General features: G+C 40.0%; 1 protein-coding gene across 2 annotated transcripts in view; it reads left to right on the forward strand.

Moving 5' to 3' along the window:
- The first annotated feature begins 2,264 nt into the window (after window positions 1-2,264).
- The window catches only part of tle5 (TLE family member 5, transcriptional modulator), a 47,511-nt gene continuing 32,364 nt past the window's right edge, over window positions 2,265-17,411 (forward strand). For both annotated transcript variants that reach the window (XM_028444446.1, XM_028444447.1), the window contains exon 1: window positions 2,265-3,159. In XM_028444446.1, coding sequence (XP_028300247.1) covers window positions 3,133-3,159 — 27 coding nt within the window. In that variant the 5' untranslated portion in view covers window positions 2,265-3,132. The remainder of the gene's footprint in view (window positions 3,160-17,411) is intronic.

A 17,411-nucleotide genomic window follows, 5' to 3' on the forward strand; every position in this document is an offset into this window, starting at 1 on the left:
TATACAGTAGTTATTTTGTGCAATTATCCTAGTTTGCTGTGTTATTACTGGTCTCTACAACAGTTTTTCCCAAACTGTACTGCCCCATGTACCCCTTAACCTTTAATTCTTATTGCAAGTACATAATTTATTTATGTCTGCAAGCTCATCTAAACTCTTTCCTGTCTCGCCAACATTAACCTTGAATTTGGGCTTTTTTATTCATTTATTTCTGATGTTTGGCATGTTTTAGAATGTGAACTTCACCTTTTGGTGTATTTTAAAGAGTTGTGCCACAAACTATTATTGCTGGATGAAAAAAGTATGTGTGCACGTAAAAAAAAACTATAATATTTTTTTTTTTTTTTTACTTGTCTGCACATGCTGTCAAAGGTCAACACTACAAGAAGTGGAATCATTATGAGACAGCAATGCATGTTTTGTTATTGCAATGAAATAAATTGATTTATTTTATTGGTGGCAGCAGCTCAGTCCGTAGAGACATGGGTTGGAAACTGGAGGGTGGCCGGTTCAAGTCCCAATGCGGACCAAAATACAGAAGTTGCTCTGGTAGTTGGAGAGGTGCCAGGGCACTGTCGAGGTGCCCTTGAGCAAGGCATCAAACCCCAACACTGCTCTGGTGCGCTCCCTTCATTGTGGAAACAGCCCCACTCTGACATCTCTCCATTGATGCATTGATGCATGTTCACAGGTCCTTTTTGTGCATGTGTGTGATTCGGGCCTGTGTGTGTGAGAAGCATGTCCCTAAAAAAATAACAGAGTGTTACATAATTTCCCTTCAGGGAAATAATAGAGTAAAGGAAATTAAAGTAATTAAAATTAGAAGGAAAATAAATTATTTGTGACCATCACCAGTCCTCCCTAAGGAAGGGTAAGAAATCTTTTATTATAGGGAGGATATAAAAAGGGAGAGCAGTGTCACGCCTAAGTGGAGGGGGAGGGGGAAGGGAGGAGAGACTCAAGATGGGAAATAAAAACGGTGGGGAAGAATAGATTGTTATACAGTGAGGGTGAGATGTGAAGTTGTAGAATATATTGTGCTTATGTTGTGTAATCAAGCCAGTATAGTGACAAGTGTGAAGCTTAGCTATAATGGTGGTGGCTGTGAACAGGGGGAATGAGTGAGTGGTAGTACCTAAAGCAGGTATTTGGGATTAACGTGTCTGAAGTTAAGCCCAGTATGAGTTTTATCCCACATCCCAAGGCGTTCCAGTGCATCGTATACCAGTATATGTGTTGAACACCTCTCAGGAGGTACACAGAAACATTTGTTAGTTTATTCTTTAATATTATATTTATTATACTACTGGCGACGTTGGTGTGGGGTTGCGGTGCCTGGCTGGGGGTGCATGGGTTCGCCTGCCTATCGGTCCGTGGCTGGCGGGGTGGCCCTGCTTGGGTGGTTGGTGGTGTCCTCTCTTGTCAGGGGGGCCGGGGCCGCCCACCTGTGGAGGGTGCTATGTCGTGGTGTCGTGTGGGCCTGTGCTGGCCCTGGTGTGGGAGCTGGCCTCTCTCCTGCTCGGCCGCCACCTGCTTTGGCGTGGCGGGTCGCTCTGGGCCGGCTGGCGGCAGGGGTCGCCTCCTGGACTGCTGGGGGATGTGGCTGGTGCCTGGCTCCGCCTGGGTGGGGGGTGGGTCATGCCGTGCTCCGTATGGCCGGCATGGTTCGGGGGGTGCCGCTGGGGTTCTCCGGTTGTGCTGCTTGGCGCGTCCCTGGGGCCTGCAGTGCCCGTCTGCGCCAGGTACACACACATTACAATGGTAAAAAATAAGTAAGATTATTATTATTATCATTAATAATAATAATAATAATAATAATAATCATAATAATAATTATATACAAATATGATACAGATATTACAAATGTACAAATATGATACATGATACAGATATTTACAACGTGTCATATATATATATATATATATATACAGGCAATACTGTAATTTTTTATATCCCCAAAATAGAAACTGATATAGCTTGAATCACGATATATTGCCCATCACTAGTTATCAATCACTAGAACTATTGTTCTGTGATTGATATTGCATTAAAAAACAAAAAAAAAAAGTTTAAAGATCAAACCTTTTGGTTTTTTAAAATATGCCACTTTTAAAAGTATATAAAGGTACTCACGACTTACTTTTGGGTCCAGACGCAAGATTTAAGAACTTTTGGTTCCAGTCAAACCTTTATGTGACGTGTGGTCATGTGATGTAGTGCTCTGTCCACAGGGGGCGCTGTCTGCTCACACATGGTGTCTGAACATAGATAAACAGTGTATAGATCTGCTCTGCTCTCTACGCTCTACTCTGTGGCCGTGTAGGCGTCCAGCAGCTCGTCGGAGAACCAAAGAACTGAGGCTGTGTCTTGTCCGTCCGTGGTGTCCACGGTCCTGTTCTCACACACGGACTAAAGTGTGTGAACCACCGCTGAAGGACCGTCTCTGTGTCTACTGTGTGTGTGTGTGCAGCACTGGAAGAAGAAGGAGGAGGAGGAGGAGCGGATTCAACTCAAACGAACCCGCAGACATTTTGTCCTTTTTTGTGTTTTTTGAAAAACAGAAAAAAAACAAAACAATTACAAATCTTTTTTCACTTTTTTTTTTTTTTAAAGAGTCCTGTTCAAAGTAAGAGCTTTAGGGAGAAAGAAAACCACCGTCGGGCCGCCCCGTCATCCATACAGCACCGTGCACTGTGCGTGTGCGCGTGAGGTTATTAATATACATGCGTTGAGCTGCAGCCGCCTGTGCATCCAGGCGGAAAGCTTCGCTACAGCATGAATCATTTTGACTGACAGCTTTCGAACAACCAGCTAGCTGTTAGCCACTGAGGAATGATACCCTGCCCACACGCTCACACAGTCTTGCGGAGCCGGGACAGCCGTCAGTGAGCACCTCTACTCCCGGTAACACACTGGCTTATCTGCTTCGTTCACCTCCGACAAGTGCATCACTTATTCCGGGTGTTTTCTTGGAGGCGAAGGGGGTGTCCGTTAGCCACCGTTAGCTTGTCATCCTGCTAACACTGGACAGCTCCAGTGGAGACCAAGCTAGCTTTGGACAAAGGGACCAAGGCAGGAGGAAATACATAGTTAATCCTGTTTTGGAAGGACTACAATAACTAAGGAACTGACATGATGTTTCCACAATCAAGACACTCAGTAAGTGGACTTTTATTGGCTGTTTGTGATCAACACTGACGTTCATCATACAACTTAGCATTAGACCGCATGTTTGGGTTAAATCGTTCATCAGGCGTCTTTCCTCTTTCAGTACAATGTTGTTGTTATTTTTCTTTTTCTTTTTTTTTTTTTTTTTTTTACTTTTTAGCTATTCTGAAAGCAAGCTGCTGAACTTCAGCATGTAGGGCTGGGCGATATATTGAGATTCAAGATATATCGAGTTTTCTATTTTGGTGATATAGAAAATTACAATATTCCCTATAACGATATATTTTACGAAGTGTCTATAGTTCTGGACCTCAGACAAACCTCACTATAGTTCCGGTGTAGTGAAAAATAATCCTGTGCGTGAAAGCCTCCTACAGGTGTATGCACACTAATAGCGTTGTAAATATTTACACGTACACATACTATGTTTTGCTACCTTAAATATTCCTACTATGATTCCCTACTATTTCCTACTATGATTTTCCTACTATAATTCTAACCCTAGAAATTGAAAGAAATATTCCTACCTTTTTTCAACATATCGGACGCGCATGCAATGTTCACCAGGTGCGCATGCCCATTGTCTACCATAGGAAATTGGCACAGTAGATTTATTCTACACTATACCGGCATGTGGAGTTCCGTCACTGCCCGACCTTTTTACATAAGCGCAATGTGCCTGTGTTATCACCTTGAAAGGAAGGCCTAGTGGTCTAAGGCTCTAGACTCAAGGATTCTTCCTTCCGCTGCCGTGGGTTCAAATACCACTTCTCATATATATATATATATATATATATATTTTTTTTTTTTTCTTTTAACATATTTAACATGGCAAATTCCACCTTTAAAAATGCACATACAAAAAAAAAAAAAAAACATTTTAGGGTATTTCCTGGGTTAGGGCTAAAAAAAAAAGGACACTGATTCGGCGGTGACAGAACTACCAGCATTCGGCTTACTAAAAGTGCTGGAACTATAGCCAGGATTGTCTGACGTCCGGTCCGGACCAATAGCAACAGCCTATATTTTATAGCTTGTATTGTTTTAAACTACTTGTTTTAGGAGTTGCTGCTTTTGCTACCCTAGATTTTCATCTAAACAAGCTTCACTACAGAACTCACTCACACGGGCTGTCCCTTAAAGGAGAAAAAGCTAAAATTACCACACATTGTGCAACTGTTTGTGCCAATGTGGTCATTTGCATCAGCAAATTGAACCTTGAATTGTCTCTCTGGTCAGACATTATTTGAAATAAATAGATCTTTATTATATCTTACATCGCAGTTTTGAGAAAAAATATTGACATGAGTTTTGGTCCATACCACCCAGCCTTACTTCAGCATCGTGGTTTATTTTTCCCACATCACATCAGTGCTTTGATTGCTGTCATATTTCACAGTTATATGCTGTTCCTTACACTCAAGTGTCATTTATCCAACAGTCATTCCTAAATCATATATTTACTCACATCAGTCCTCAAGAAATAAGACACTGGAAAGGTGCTCTGTAGCGTAGATGAAGAAAAATCAGCAGAAGAAGAGCAAAAAATGTGCCACTAATGTGAGACGGGTAGAAAAGATGGAGAAGCAAGGCGGAGGTGGTCATGATGGATGACTGGATATCAAAGATCAACCAACAAGTGAATTGTGCATTAAATATCTGCAGTAGAAATGGCAACCAGGGTGGCGTGAATGGGGGCCAGGGTAAGAGGAAGAGAAACTTGGCACTAACTTAAAGGGAAGGTTTATGAGATTCTCCAATATGTATTGATTGGACACAGTGTCTCTGTTTAAGAAACAGGATGCAAAACATATTTTGTGTTAAACATGACGTAACCTCGATGGACAATTAGATTGCACACGATACTGTGCAATCATGTAGAACAGTTTAGAACACCTGTCAAAGTGTTCGGCCCTTTGGAGCATCCAATTAGGCCCGCAGGAGAAAATAAGAATCATTGTGCAAATGAAACTGAACAATATTACCAGGGGCTCGCAGTTTCCCTGGTGCTCATATCACATGAATGCAGTCATTTTTTTAATGTTAAACTGATGAAAAGCAAAAACCTCAAGATTCTTAAAATTTTCCTCAAATTCTGACACAATGTTTCCCTTAATTATATAGAAATTTGTCACACAATCTAGGAAATTTAAACTGAAGATTCTGTTAGGACTGATATTTATCACTTACTGCTTGGATATGGTCGGTTTCTTACACATTTTGTATTTTATGTGTATGTAGAAGTGTAAACTAGGACACAATAATGTTGAAATTACTCGTTTTCCTACAAAAAATCTGTGGCCCACTTGGGACCAAACTTCTCTGTATTTGGCCCCTGAACTAATATAAGTTTGACATCCCTGGTTCAGGGGGACCAGTTTGAAGATTGGATCAAAGAGTGTTTGGATTTCTTTATATATATATATGTACAGAGATTGTTTTTAGTTGTGTTTTTTTTTATTTTTTATCCCATAATGTTGCAAAAGGAGCTTCCTGGAAAGAGGAGGAGAGGAAGATTAAGGTTTTTTGATGAAATAAAGGATGTGCTGATGGTTTAGTGTTGATGGAACAAACAGTCACCATCATCAGGAAAGAAGAAATGCAACTGCCTTTGCTCTTTCATTGTGTCTCCAGTAAATGCAGTGGTTGGTTGTTTTATGATTGCACATCCCTTAAATCTTGTTACCATGGTAACAGAAACTCATACATACATTCATCAGGGAGGAGGCCTCTCTGTTCATTGGTCAGATGTGCATTTTAACTCTGTCACACAACTATTGATTTTTATCCATGCAGATTTGTGATTATCTTACTTGTACTTGTAGCAGAGCTCTTTTGCATATTCATGTCGTCAACTAAAACTTATTTGCATTTCAAATATGGTAACCCGGGCACCTTGTCCGTGTACTGGTATTATTCACATCAAAGTTGCTAATTCATAAAAAAAATGAAGGCTGCTAATGGGGTGAATGATGCTTTCTTGTTTGTTGGAGAAGTTTATTTTCTTTTTTTTTTTTTGCCATCATTAGATCTTTAATTGTGGGAGGGATAATGTAATCTTTGCATACACCTAAAACCTGAACGTGTTGTGACATGAACGCTTTGCCCTTTGGCAGTCAGCCTGTGGCAGCCGGATTGGAGACATGGTTTAGGGATTTGAGCTCTTCTGCTTGCAGCATTGCTTGTCAGATCAGTGAAATCCTGTATAAGCAGTTTATCTCGTCAAGTTCATCTGCAGTGTTAAATGATGCTCAACTCCACATGGTGATCTGGAAACAAACGGCAAGGCTGTGAAAGGCTCCCATTGGAGAACAGTGAGTTATTCTAATTTAAAGTGAGAAATAGGTGCAAGATCCTCAATGGATCATAATTGTCAGTTTTGAGATCATTGACCAATTGATTGCAGGGTAGAAACTTCCACAGTCATCAAATGTTTGCTGTGGAAAGTTGCAATTATTTCTGTTAGGAGGCCTCGAAAGCAAATACTGAAAATATGCTAAAGCAAGGTGAAGCATAGAAGATGTATTTGGACACGGATCTGAGTTTGCTATGGTTTATTTATTTATTTTGTATGTGTGCTGCTGAAATTAAAGTGTTGTAGAAGGTAATTTACAGTGAGCTTCCCCGAGAGTGTGATGGGTTCTAATTTAAGCTGTCAAACTAAATCACCACATATCCCTTTTAACGATTTATTACTTAAAGCCTAGCACAGGCTGAAGAGCTTCTTTGGTTGAGCATGCACAGCGGCTTTGAGGCCATTTTGATCACTTCCTTGGTTGTTTTAATGTCACACTGGTTACTGTTTTCTTGGAACATTATTACATGAAGAAAGATTAAACTTATTCAAATGGTTTTCAGAAATTTTATATGAAGGCTTGAAAGCATGTTCAAGGTAACCATCTCTTTTAAGGTTCTTGCATTGTTAAAGTAATTCATTCAGTTTCGTCTTCAAGATTAAGTATTTGTACTTGCAAATTTATGAAACATTATTTAATACTATGACAATGGTGTCCAAGTATATTCTATACATTTTACCAATTTTCCAACGTGCTTTACAAAAGTCAGACATTTTTTGCACTATTTTTACATTATGTCTCTGGCTGCTTTCTAAAGGCATGCAAAATCCAAGCCATTGCAGGATCATCATGTACCTTAAATTTGAAAATCAAATATTCCTTTTTTTAGTCAGTTACGATAGTGTCTTCTGTAATTGTCGATATGGCATCGTCAAAAACAAAAGTTTCAACAAAGGTAAAAAAACTTAAACTTTTCTTTTGGTGAGAATATTTGGCAGCCTCTAAATTTATGTAGTTCTGGCAAAAGGGCAACCAGTAAATAGAGGTGGTAGGAAGGTGAAATTATCCTAAAAATGGCATGGACCAATAACTATTATACTATTATTTTTTTATTTATTTATTTTTTTTATTTTTATTTTTTTTTTAATTTAATGCCTGTAACACGTTCCAAAAGACTCTTAAAATTGAGGAATGCTCAAAAACCCGTTTGAGACCTCCACTGGTGAATAGGTTAATTGGAAACAGGTCAGTGTCATGATTTGGTATAATGGGAACATCCCCAAAAAGGCTCAGTCGTCCACAAGCAAGGATGAGGCAAGGTTCACCACTTTGTGAACAACTGTGAGCAAAGACTCTAAACAGGTTAAGAACAATGTTTCTCAATTTACAATTGCAAGGCATGTAAGGATTTTAAATCATCATCTACAGTCCATAACATCATCAAAAGATTCAGAGAATCTACAGAAATCTCTGAATTTAAGTGGCAAGGCCGAAAGCCAACTTTGATTTCCAGTGACCTTCGATCCCTCAGGCGGTACTACATTAAAAACCAATCACATTTTGTAAAAGATTTTACCGTGGGCTCTTGAACACTGTCGCTACATCTACTAGTGCATGTTAAAACTCTACCATGCAAAATGTAAATCGACATCTAGAAATGCCGCCAGCTTCTTTGGACCCGAGCTCATCTGAGATGGGCTGAAGTAAAGTGGAAAAGTGTGGTGTGGTCTGACAAGTCCACAAACAAAGTTGTTTTTGAAAATCATGGATGTCATGTTCTTCGGGCCAATTTAGAGCAGGACTATTCAGATTGTTATCAGCGCAAAGTTCAAAAGCCATTATCTCCTGGTATGAGGATGTGTTAGTGCCCATGGCCTGGGTAGCTTGCACATTTGTAAAGGCATAATTAATACTGAAAGGTACATACAAGTTTTAGAGAAACATATGCTGCCATCAAGGCAACGTCTTATTCAGGGACATCCCTGCTAATTTCAGCAAGATAATGCCAAGCCACATTCTTGTTTCAACAATGTGGCTTTGTAGTAAAAGACCACAGGTACGAGACTGTTCTGCAGTCCAGACCTGTCTCCCATTGAAAATGTGTGGCACAAAATACAACAATGGAGACCATGGGCTGTTGAGCTACTAAAATTATACATCAAGCATGAATGGGAAATAATTCCACCTACAAAGCTTCAACAATTAGTGCCCTTATTTCCCAAATGCTTATTGAGTGTTGTTAAAAAGAAAGGTGATCTAAAACAGTGGTAAACATGCCCATTTCTCAGCTTTTTTTGTGTTTCAGGCATCAACAAATAAATAAGTCAATATTTGCAAATAATAAAGTTTCAGTTTTAACATTAAATATTTTGTCTTTGCTGTGTAATAATTTAAACATAGGTTGAAAAGGATTTGCAAATCAGTACGTTTTGTTTGGAATTGGGGTTCTATTGTATGGGTACATTTTGTGTAGGGATGCAAGCAATGATTCTTTGGTAATTGATTAATCTGTCAATTTTTAGTTGATTAACCATTTAAGAGAAATCACATGGTTGCTTTTGTTTCATATGCAATGAAAACTGAAAACATATTGTTTTAGATCCATATTTACAGGTAAATCTGCCTTAATTAACAAGGGTTTTGCCAAGATAATAATAAACCTGACCTGTGGTTACCTTTTGGTAAGTCTGCTGTGTTAAAGTGCAGCTGCTGCTGTATACAAAGTGCTGCTATGAATTGCTAAAACTGCTTTACAACAAACACCACACACTGCAATCTTTTTGTTGAGTGTGTAATGATCCAACACTTTTACGGCATTTGGCAATCAAGGCAAGGATCATTACCGCCCAATCCAACACTGTAGGTCACTGTCTTTCTTAAAGTAAACTTGGATTTTTGCCTTTTTTTCCGCCAGACGGTGCAAGCTTGGGGCAGCCCGTGGAGGGGCAGACGTGTATAGCGGAAGTGGGAATATGCTGAATTGAAAGCAGCTTGGGCGGACGGAGCACAATGCATCAAAGAGCAAAAACCAGAGCCAGTGGTCTAAAAATGATGCATAATTTTCTTGGGTTTATTTTGTGAATCGATTTAGTCGGTTTATTCGACAATTCATTTCAGGCCTAATTTTGTGCATATTGCAGCAAAGCAAAGGCTTTTTGACAAGTTGTTTTGTGCAATCATCGAATATTATTTATAGTATTTGTATTTTTTGATGCTTGATGTTGAAAGGGTATGCTCAAACCTTGTGAGATCATGCAGCACCGTGCTGTCTCACTTTCGTAGTGCGAGATTTTGCAGCATACTACAAAAATAAATGTGGTTTACGTCTTCCAGACACTTGCTTCACATTTCCATCTGTTATCCGTGATCATGGAAAATCGAAGCCCCTAGAAGTGCTCTTGCAGTCACATGTTGTAGATTTTAGACTTAAGTCACCTTTACCAAGGTGAGAGCAGCTGGGACACTGTGCTCGCCTGGCTTTCTAGGAGGTTAATTTTCTAATCCAATTGAGTGCCCTTGTGCTGCTTGATTTGAGTATTAAGACCCCGTGCACAGGATTAGAAATGGGGTTTGGGAATTTAGCACGTCTCTTGAGCTCAGCTGCAGCTGGTTCAGGCTTAACTGACTTCCAGCAGTCACTCGTTTCCTGTCTTTGACAAATACGTCAGTGAGAAAACCCCTCCACCCTCTGTCTTATGGGGCTTTTATTTTGTACATGCATGCATGTCTCCTCTTTTCAGATCATGCCGATCTTCAGCTGCTGCTGCTGTCACAGGGGTGTAAGGATGCTAGGGATGTGTGACACCCATATAGATGTGAATGCCAAAGATAATGAGCTAGAGGATGAGAGACTAACAGTGCTGTCTCATAATGACAGATGATGGATCTCTCTAACTTACCCAGTCACAGACGGATCTGCTTCCTACTTTATTTTTCTCCGCTCTCGGCAGAGTGACAGAGTGAATTTAATGTGAACAAAAGCTTTTCAGATTCTGCAATGATTGTGTACTTTTCCGCTATATCAATCTAGCTCTCACATCCATTCTAATGTCCCTGTGTCATTGTCATACAAGCACTAATCACTAATATAAATTAATCAATGTCATAACTATCATGCCATAAGTAGTGTTATTAATTTAGGATGATTGAACAAAGGTAAAAGCTCCCAGGGTTCTCGCCAGCACTGTTGTGAGTAGGGGCCCTTAACATTGTAATTTTGCTCTCCTACGGTCAGTTTTCAGCAATGTAGAGGGGATTTTCTCGTTTTTTTTTTTTTTTTTATTCGGTACTGTGGTAATAATTGTTGCAAACTTGGACACTAAAGGGACTGAGACCAAATTGGTCGCAGTCTCAAGTATTTTTTCAATGTGTGCGAGTGAAAATTTAATTCGGTCGCATCTGTGCGAGTATGTAGGGTGACCTTATTTTGAAAATCCAAACGGAGGAAATGGGGAGTTTCCATATGCCTCAGCATCCATGCTCAAATGCGTAGCAACAGAGTGTGTGGGAGGCGCGCCTAGTGGACGTTGGTCGGGGGCGGGGGGTAGAGCACACTAAGCGCACCGAGCGGAGTGATGTAGCGCATTTGGAACGCGCTTATTGGACCTGGTGTGGGGGGTGGGGAAGAGCGCGCAGAGTGAGAGAACGTACACGCGCAGCGCAGCTCCCACTATCAGCTGCAGTCTGCATGAAAGGCTTCTCAAAACAAAATGGGGATAAAGTCCAATATGAGGGTCAGTCTTCACACTGATACTGTGGAGGGCCTTGTCAGAGCCAGCATCGAGGGGCCCGAACTGATGGACTCTGATGTAGGCCAGATGTTCAGCTGTGGTTCTCTCAGGGCAGGGGTCTGGAACCTGTGGCTTTGGAGCCCCATGTGGCTCTTTGACTCTTTTGCAATGGCTCCCTATAGCTTCAAGAAAAATATTGAAATAGAGTTATTATTTTTTTACAGAGGATATTAATGATTCATGACAATACAATTTGTTAACCTAAAAAGAAATCACGTGCAATGACGTGGTCACCTTCCTACTTCACCTCCTGCAACATCTATAGAAAATCATTTTCCTTGCACCTGTGGCTAACATTAAGTTCTGAATCCCTGGTAAGATAAATAAACCAACAAAAACACTATTCTGGAAGAAAATAAATATTTTAATTGTGTGGGGACAGATTAAATTAACCACCAATGCGCCGGTTAAATATGCTTTATGTGTGGTAAGATTTTAGCATGTGTTGACCACATGATCATGCATTATCAAATTCAAGTTACTATTTCTGGCCCTTTAAATACATTAACTAAAAAAAAAATTTTTCTATATAACATTGTGTTCATGTAAACTGAGCTGCGTAAGAATTTGAAGATGCAAGATACTGTTTTATTTCTTGATGTTATTTTATTTTATTTTAAACTGTTTTTAAGGTGCCATTTACATGATCAATAAAAAATCATTGAGAAGGTATTATTTCGGCCCTGTGAGGACTTTAATCCAAGTGAGATGAGGCAAAATGGCTCCTTGTAGAGTAAATATTGCAGAGAAGAGGGTTAGGACGGAGACCCCACTATAAGAGCTGGACCCTCTGAATTGAATTCCATGGGGTGAAGCAATGTAGATGCTAAGTTGGTTATGCTACTGTTAAGTTATTTCAAGTACAGCATTTCTGCAAAATAAAAAAACAGAATACATGTAACTTGATTTTGTTGCGTTGTCTTTTAGAATTATATAAAAGAAATGACCTGTTATTTCAGCCACTGCTTGTTGCCGAAAAACTTGACACTGAAACATTAAAACATTTTGCAAACATATCTCGAGTCACTGTCAATCTTTACTTCATACAAAACTACGGTACGCCTGTTAAGTCAACTGTACATCAGCATGCATGGCTATGCTGTCTCCCCCCCCCCCCCCCCAATTCAACAAATAACCTTTAGCTTTTAAGTAAGGCTGGAACAAACGTAAGCTTTGCTTCACTAAATTATCTGTGCCGATGGCAATGCTGTGAAAAATTCCTGATGAATTTACCTTTTAAAAATTTCCCCAATTCCATTTTAGAGTTTACCCTTAACCTTTCCTGTTTTGTTCCAGTTTCGTTGGCATTCCCTGATTAAATGTTATTACTGCCTTTTAAACTTTAATCATATTTAAATCATGCTTAATGCAGTGAATTGCATTAACCATTGTTTCATATATCTCAGCTGTAGAAGTACGCCCAATGCGCACGCTGAAATCACTCAAGGTTTGGCGCGAGATTTGATGTCTGTCCGTTTGCTAAAGTTGCTACAGATTAGGTCAACCAGTGGCAAATTGCGTATAAATGGGTGATATTGTCCCAAAATATGTCAGTGAGAGTTTAGTCCATGTCGTATAGCTATTTTCATTTCAGGAGATGAACTCTGTGATAAATCATCATATTAGGTCATATTTTCCATGAGAATTAACATTTTGGTCTTTTTGCCAACTGGTTTATGTTTAAAAATTGTGTATAAATGCGTAATATTGTCTCAAACATGCATGTGAGGGTGTGTTTCCTACCGTATTGCGATTGCTGCTTGATTTTGTTTAAAATAAACAAAAACCACAAACAATATTACCATCCATTTTCCACGACCACAGAATATCAGAGGACCTGCAATGCTATTGCACTAAATATGATCTTTTTTCTCATTAGCATTAACTGACACCGGGGCCACTGTTTTCCCAGCTATACTTTACAGAATCTTTATTCCATTTGTATATATTTGGGCTTTTTGTATTGATTTAGGAAATCTTATATAAAGAAAAGAAACCTGCGTTGATCCAATGGAAGCTACGATAGATTAGTTTTATACAAAATAATGTCATTTGATTTTAGCACAGTGCCTGAATCAGCTGACAGTGTTGAGTGTAGAGTAAATCTAAATCCAGTTTCATCAAGGCTGGCTGTGGTGTGAAAGTGGAGCAACAAAACTATTTGATGCTATTACTGGAAAACAACGCTGACAATGTGGAGGCGGCAAACTCTTTTTTTATTTATTTATTTTTTTTTTCTTCTTCATCAATTCCCCTGAGCCTGTGGTCTACTGTCGAGATGGTCACAGGTTGTACACGAACCACCACCCCGCCAAGCACGCACGCACGCACGCACGCACGCACGCACGCACGCACGCACACACACACACACACACACACACCCTCCCTTCCCCTCCTCCTCCTGCTGCTGCTTCTTGTCTTCCTTTATCATGCGTTTCCTCCCAGATCTTATGTAGTGGTGGGAGGGTCAGGGGCAGAGGGTGCACAGGCATTATTAAGCCCACTTGAATTAACAGAACAGCCCCCAGCCTTTCCTCTAAAGCCTCCAGCTGGGGGAGCTTAATCCCCATGGTCCCCTGTCTCGCCCATTAAACAAACTCCCCCCCTCCTCTAGTCCAGCACTCAGTACACACACACACACACACACACACACACACACACACACACACACACACACACACACACACACACACACACCACAGGCAAACGCACAAAGGCATGAAAACACAAACATACACCTTGGCTCTGTACTGATGGCAATTATGGCTTTAATACATGAATAGAGATGAAAGAATTATTCTCCCCTTACATCAACACAAATGCAAGCACAATGCACACACACACACACACACACACACATCCACACATTCTTGCCAGCCTCAAGGGTCTTATCTGTTTTTTGTATCTGGGGGACAAATTGAATGTGGGGCTTGACACACGCAGGCCAGCAGATGTCTGGGTCATTAAGGTTAGGCTGGCTGATTTACATGACAAACACAGCCCCGCACGATGCCCCCCCCCCACCCCCCTTTGGTACGGCTGAGTAGAGGCCACAGGTCACAGGTGATGTTGATTTTTGTGGAGGGCCACAGTGGATGATTGTCAAAGAGCTATGGGCCTGAATGAAAGAGAGGGGTGTAGACTGGTGCAGCCCTCCTCTTGTCATGCACCAACAGACAGACACTGTGACTTTCATTTAAAAAAGCTGAGAAGAAACATGGAGGCAATACAGTGACTTCTATGTTTTGTTTCCTCAATCAAAAGATTCCACAAATGTACAACAAACCAAATGTAATTCATGCTCTAATCTGTAGTAGGGGTGGGAACCTCTGGGTACCTCACGATACAATACGATACGTGATACAAAGCTCACGATAACAATTATCTGACGATCTGACAATACTGCGATTATCAATATAATAGTCAGAAATCAATCTGCGATAATCTATGACATAAGAAAAAAAAGATTAAGTGAAAAAATACAGTTTTTATTTTATATCTCTGAAAGACAATAAATTGAAAGTGTCCTATGAACAGTGACACTATTTTAGTGCAACATTTCTGTAAATAAGTGTCAACATGTCACACTCCTACTCTGTAGCGATAAAGCAATCCATTTTTAGAAATTGCAAAAATACAACAATGTGAGCTGTCTTTCCCCCTAAACATTCACATACAATGTTACTTTTCACGTTTTCTACTTTAAAACAAAATCCCTAGAATGTATGATGAGCATCATTTAGAGTTTCATTTAGCGAAACATTGATTCTCTGGACTAACACAAGCACGTTACTCCTACTACAACATTACTATGTTGCCCTTGCACTGGTTTCCCCATTTGCCCCTAATCACTATAAAACAAGTTCTATGAAGCAACATTTGGGAAGATTTTCAATTAGTTAAAATATTTGGATATATTATTTGTCATCACAATTTTAAGGAGTAATAATATGCAAAATAATCTGGGTTAGCTGAACGAAATCGCTTTTCAAATTGATGACTTTATTAAATCTTGTAGCAAACTCATTAGGGTGTACAAAAGTATAAGAAATATAACTTAAAACTTATAAAAAATGGACAGATGTTAATGTGTGTGTGGGGGGAATTGAGTGGGAAGACTTTTTGGTTTTCCTGTATTTAATTTTTAAGCAGTTGTTAAAGATTTCTTTGTCGGGAGCATGAATGACCGCATTAAAGAAACATTTCAAAATCTAAAAGCAGTCAGGTGTGCATTGGATTTTGACTGAATATGGGGGAAGGGTTTGCTGCAAAATGCATCAGTATTCCACAGTGACTTCCTAAGAGGAGGATGTGGGAGGTATGGGGAAGGAGGATGAAGCAGCAGCAGCAGGTGGGCTAACCCTTCCCCACAGCTGAACTGTGCGGTGAGCCAGAACAAAGCTGCTCCATGGGAGGTGCTTTGATTGGCCTGGGCTGGTCGCACTCTCAACCTGAAGTCAAGCCAAAACGCAGGACCCTTGATTCAGGCAAGAGTCTTTCTGTAGTCGGTATGTTTTTCTGTGTACAAGCAGCTCAGCAATGACAAATGCCATATGCAAACTGTATTACACCAAGACCCCATTCATACACATACAAGTGTTGCGTCCTTCCCCGACATAGGGCCTCCGATAGTCCTTCATAGCAGAAAATGGATGGATAAAATGGCATTCACTTCCTGAAATGGAAATGGCAATGTCATAGTTTTTTTGACAAGTAAAATCAAGTGGGAATTGCAATATGCATTATGAATATAGGGAGTATACCCACACGTGTGTTTTGGGAAAATATGACTTATTTGCAACACAATTTTTCACTGTAACAGGTGGGCAAAGAGACTGAAATGTCAATTCTCACGTAAAATATGATGTGCTTTTTGCAATGGAAGTAGCTAGACTTAACCCTCACCGCGTGGCGTGAATGCAGACCACGTATAATCAAGGTGATAAAATTATCAGCTGTTTTCCGTCCATTCCACCTAATCCGGGACTATCCCAGTGTAAAAGCACCGGTAATAGGTCAGAGATCAAGTTGTGGAGTAATGATTACTTGTCATGAGTCTATATTATGTATGTATTTTACTTTCTGAAATGATTGACCAAAAAATACCGAACTTTTTTTAGATTTGCCAGTAAGGTATTTGGCACAACTAAGGATATGGTCGTACATATTGTTTGACAGGCTGGTCAAAGAGAGCATTAATCAGAGACGAATTTTATCCAAACGGTGATGGAGTTAAGGGACCTGCTCTACATCCCACAGTGATGGTTAAGGTTAGATTTGAACTAATGACCCTCTGATTACAAGCCTGCTTCCTTCACTGTTATCCATCACCTGTAGAGAATCTGTCTACAGGACAACTATTAGTTGTGTAATTCAACAATCAGTCCTAATGTAAGAGTGGCAAAAAAAAAGCCGTCGTTGAAGTCTCATTTAAAGATTGCTACAAGCCATGTTAGTTTTGAGGCTTGGGTTTATTTTACTGGCTCATTGCAGCAGTCACTTGTATGTAGTGAATGAAAGGTAATACACGCATTATTGACACTGATGTTTAAGAATGTAAGTCTTCTACTTTTAAAATTTTTGGACAAGCACTTGACATGATAGTAATTAACATAAAAGTGGGTATCACAATTTTAAAACGTGAATTAATTTCCTTGAGTGAGACTTAACAATCAGGTGATCCTTCGGAAGTTTTAATTTACAAATGAACGTTGGTTCTGACACCGCAGTGCAGCTGAAGTTTAAGTGCTCTGGTTTCACACGCTTGTCAGCATTCTGCTTTCATGCTGCTCTTGTTGTGCACTCACTACAATAAAGAACTTTAGGACAAATCTTTCTCTTGTTCCTCCTTGTGTTCTCCTTCTTCACTGGCAGTTGTAAGTAATAACCTTGGTTTTTACAAGCAGGCATCAATCATCTGCACAACTGCCCTGGGTGTAATCTTAAAGCTCCCCCTCTGAAAGCCTGGCTTTAATCTTAGCCATGCTCTCCAAACCCACAGTCCTGTCGGCCTCACCACTTTTCCCACTTTTGACAAATTGCCCATTTCCCTTGGCTTTTCTCTGTGTGCACTCTCTTCCTGTGGTGTGTGTGTGTGTGTGTGTGTGTGTGTATCTGGTTGTGCACGTGTTTTTGTGCAGTACCACAAGTTATTGTG

This window comes from Gouania willdenowi, chromosome 4, assembly GCF_900634775.1.
Source record: "Gouania willdenowi chromosome 4, fGouWil2.1, whole genome shotgun sequence".
Lineage (NCBI taxonomy): Eukaryota > Metazoa > Chordata > Actinopteri > Blenniiformes > Gobiesocidae > Gouania > Gouania willdenowi.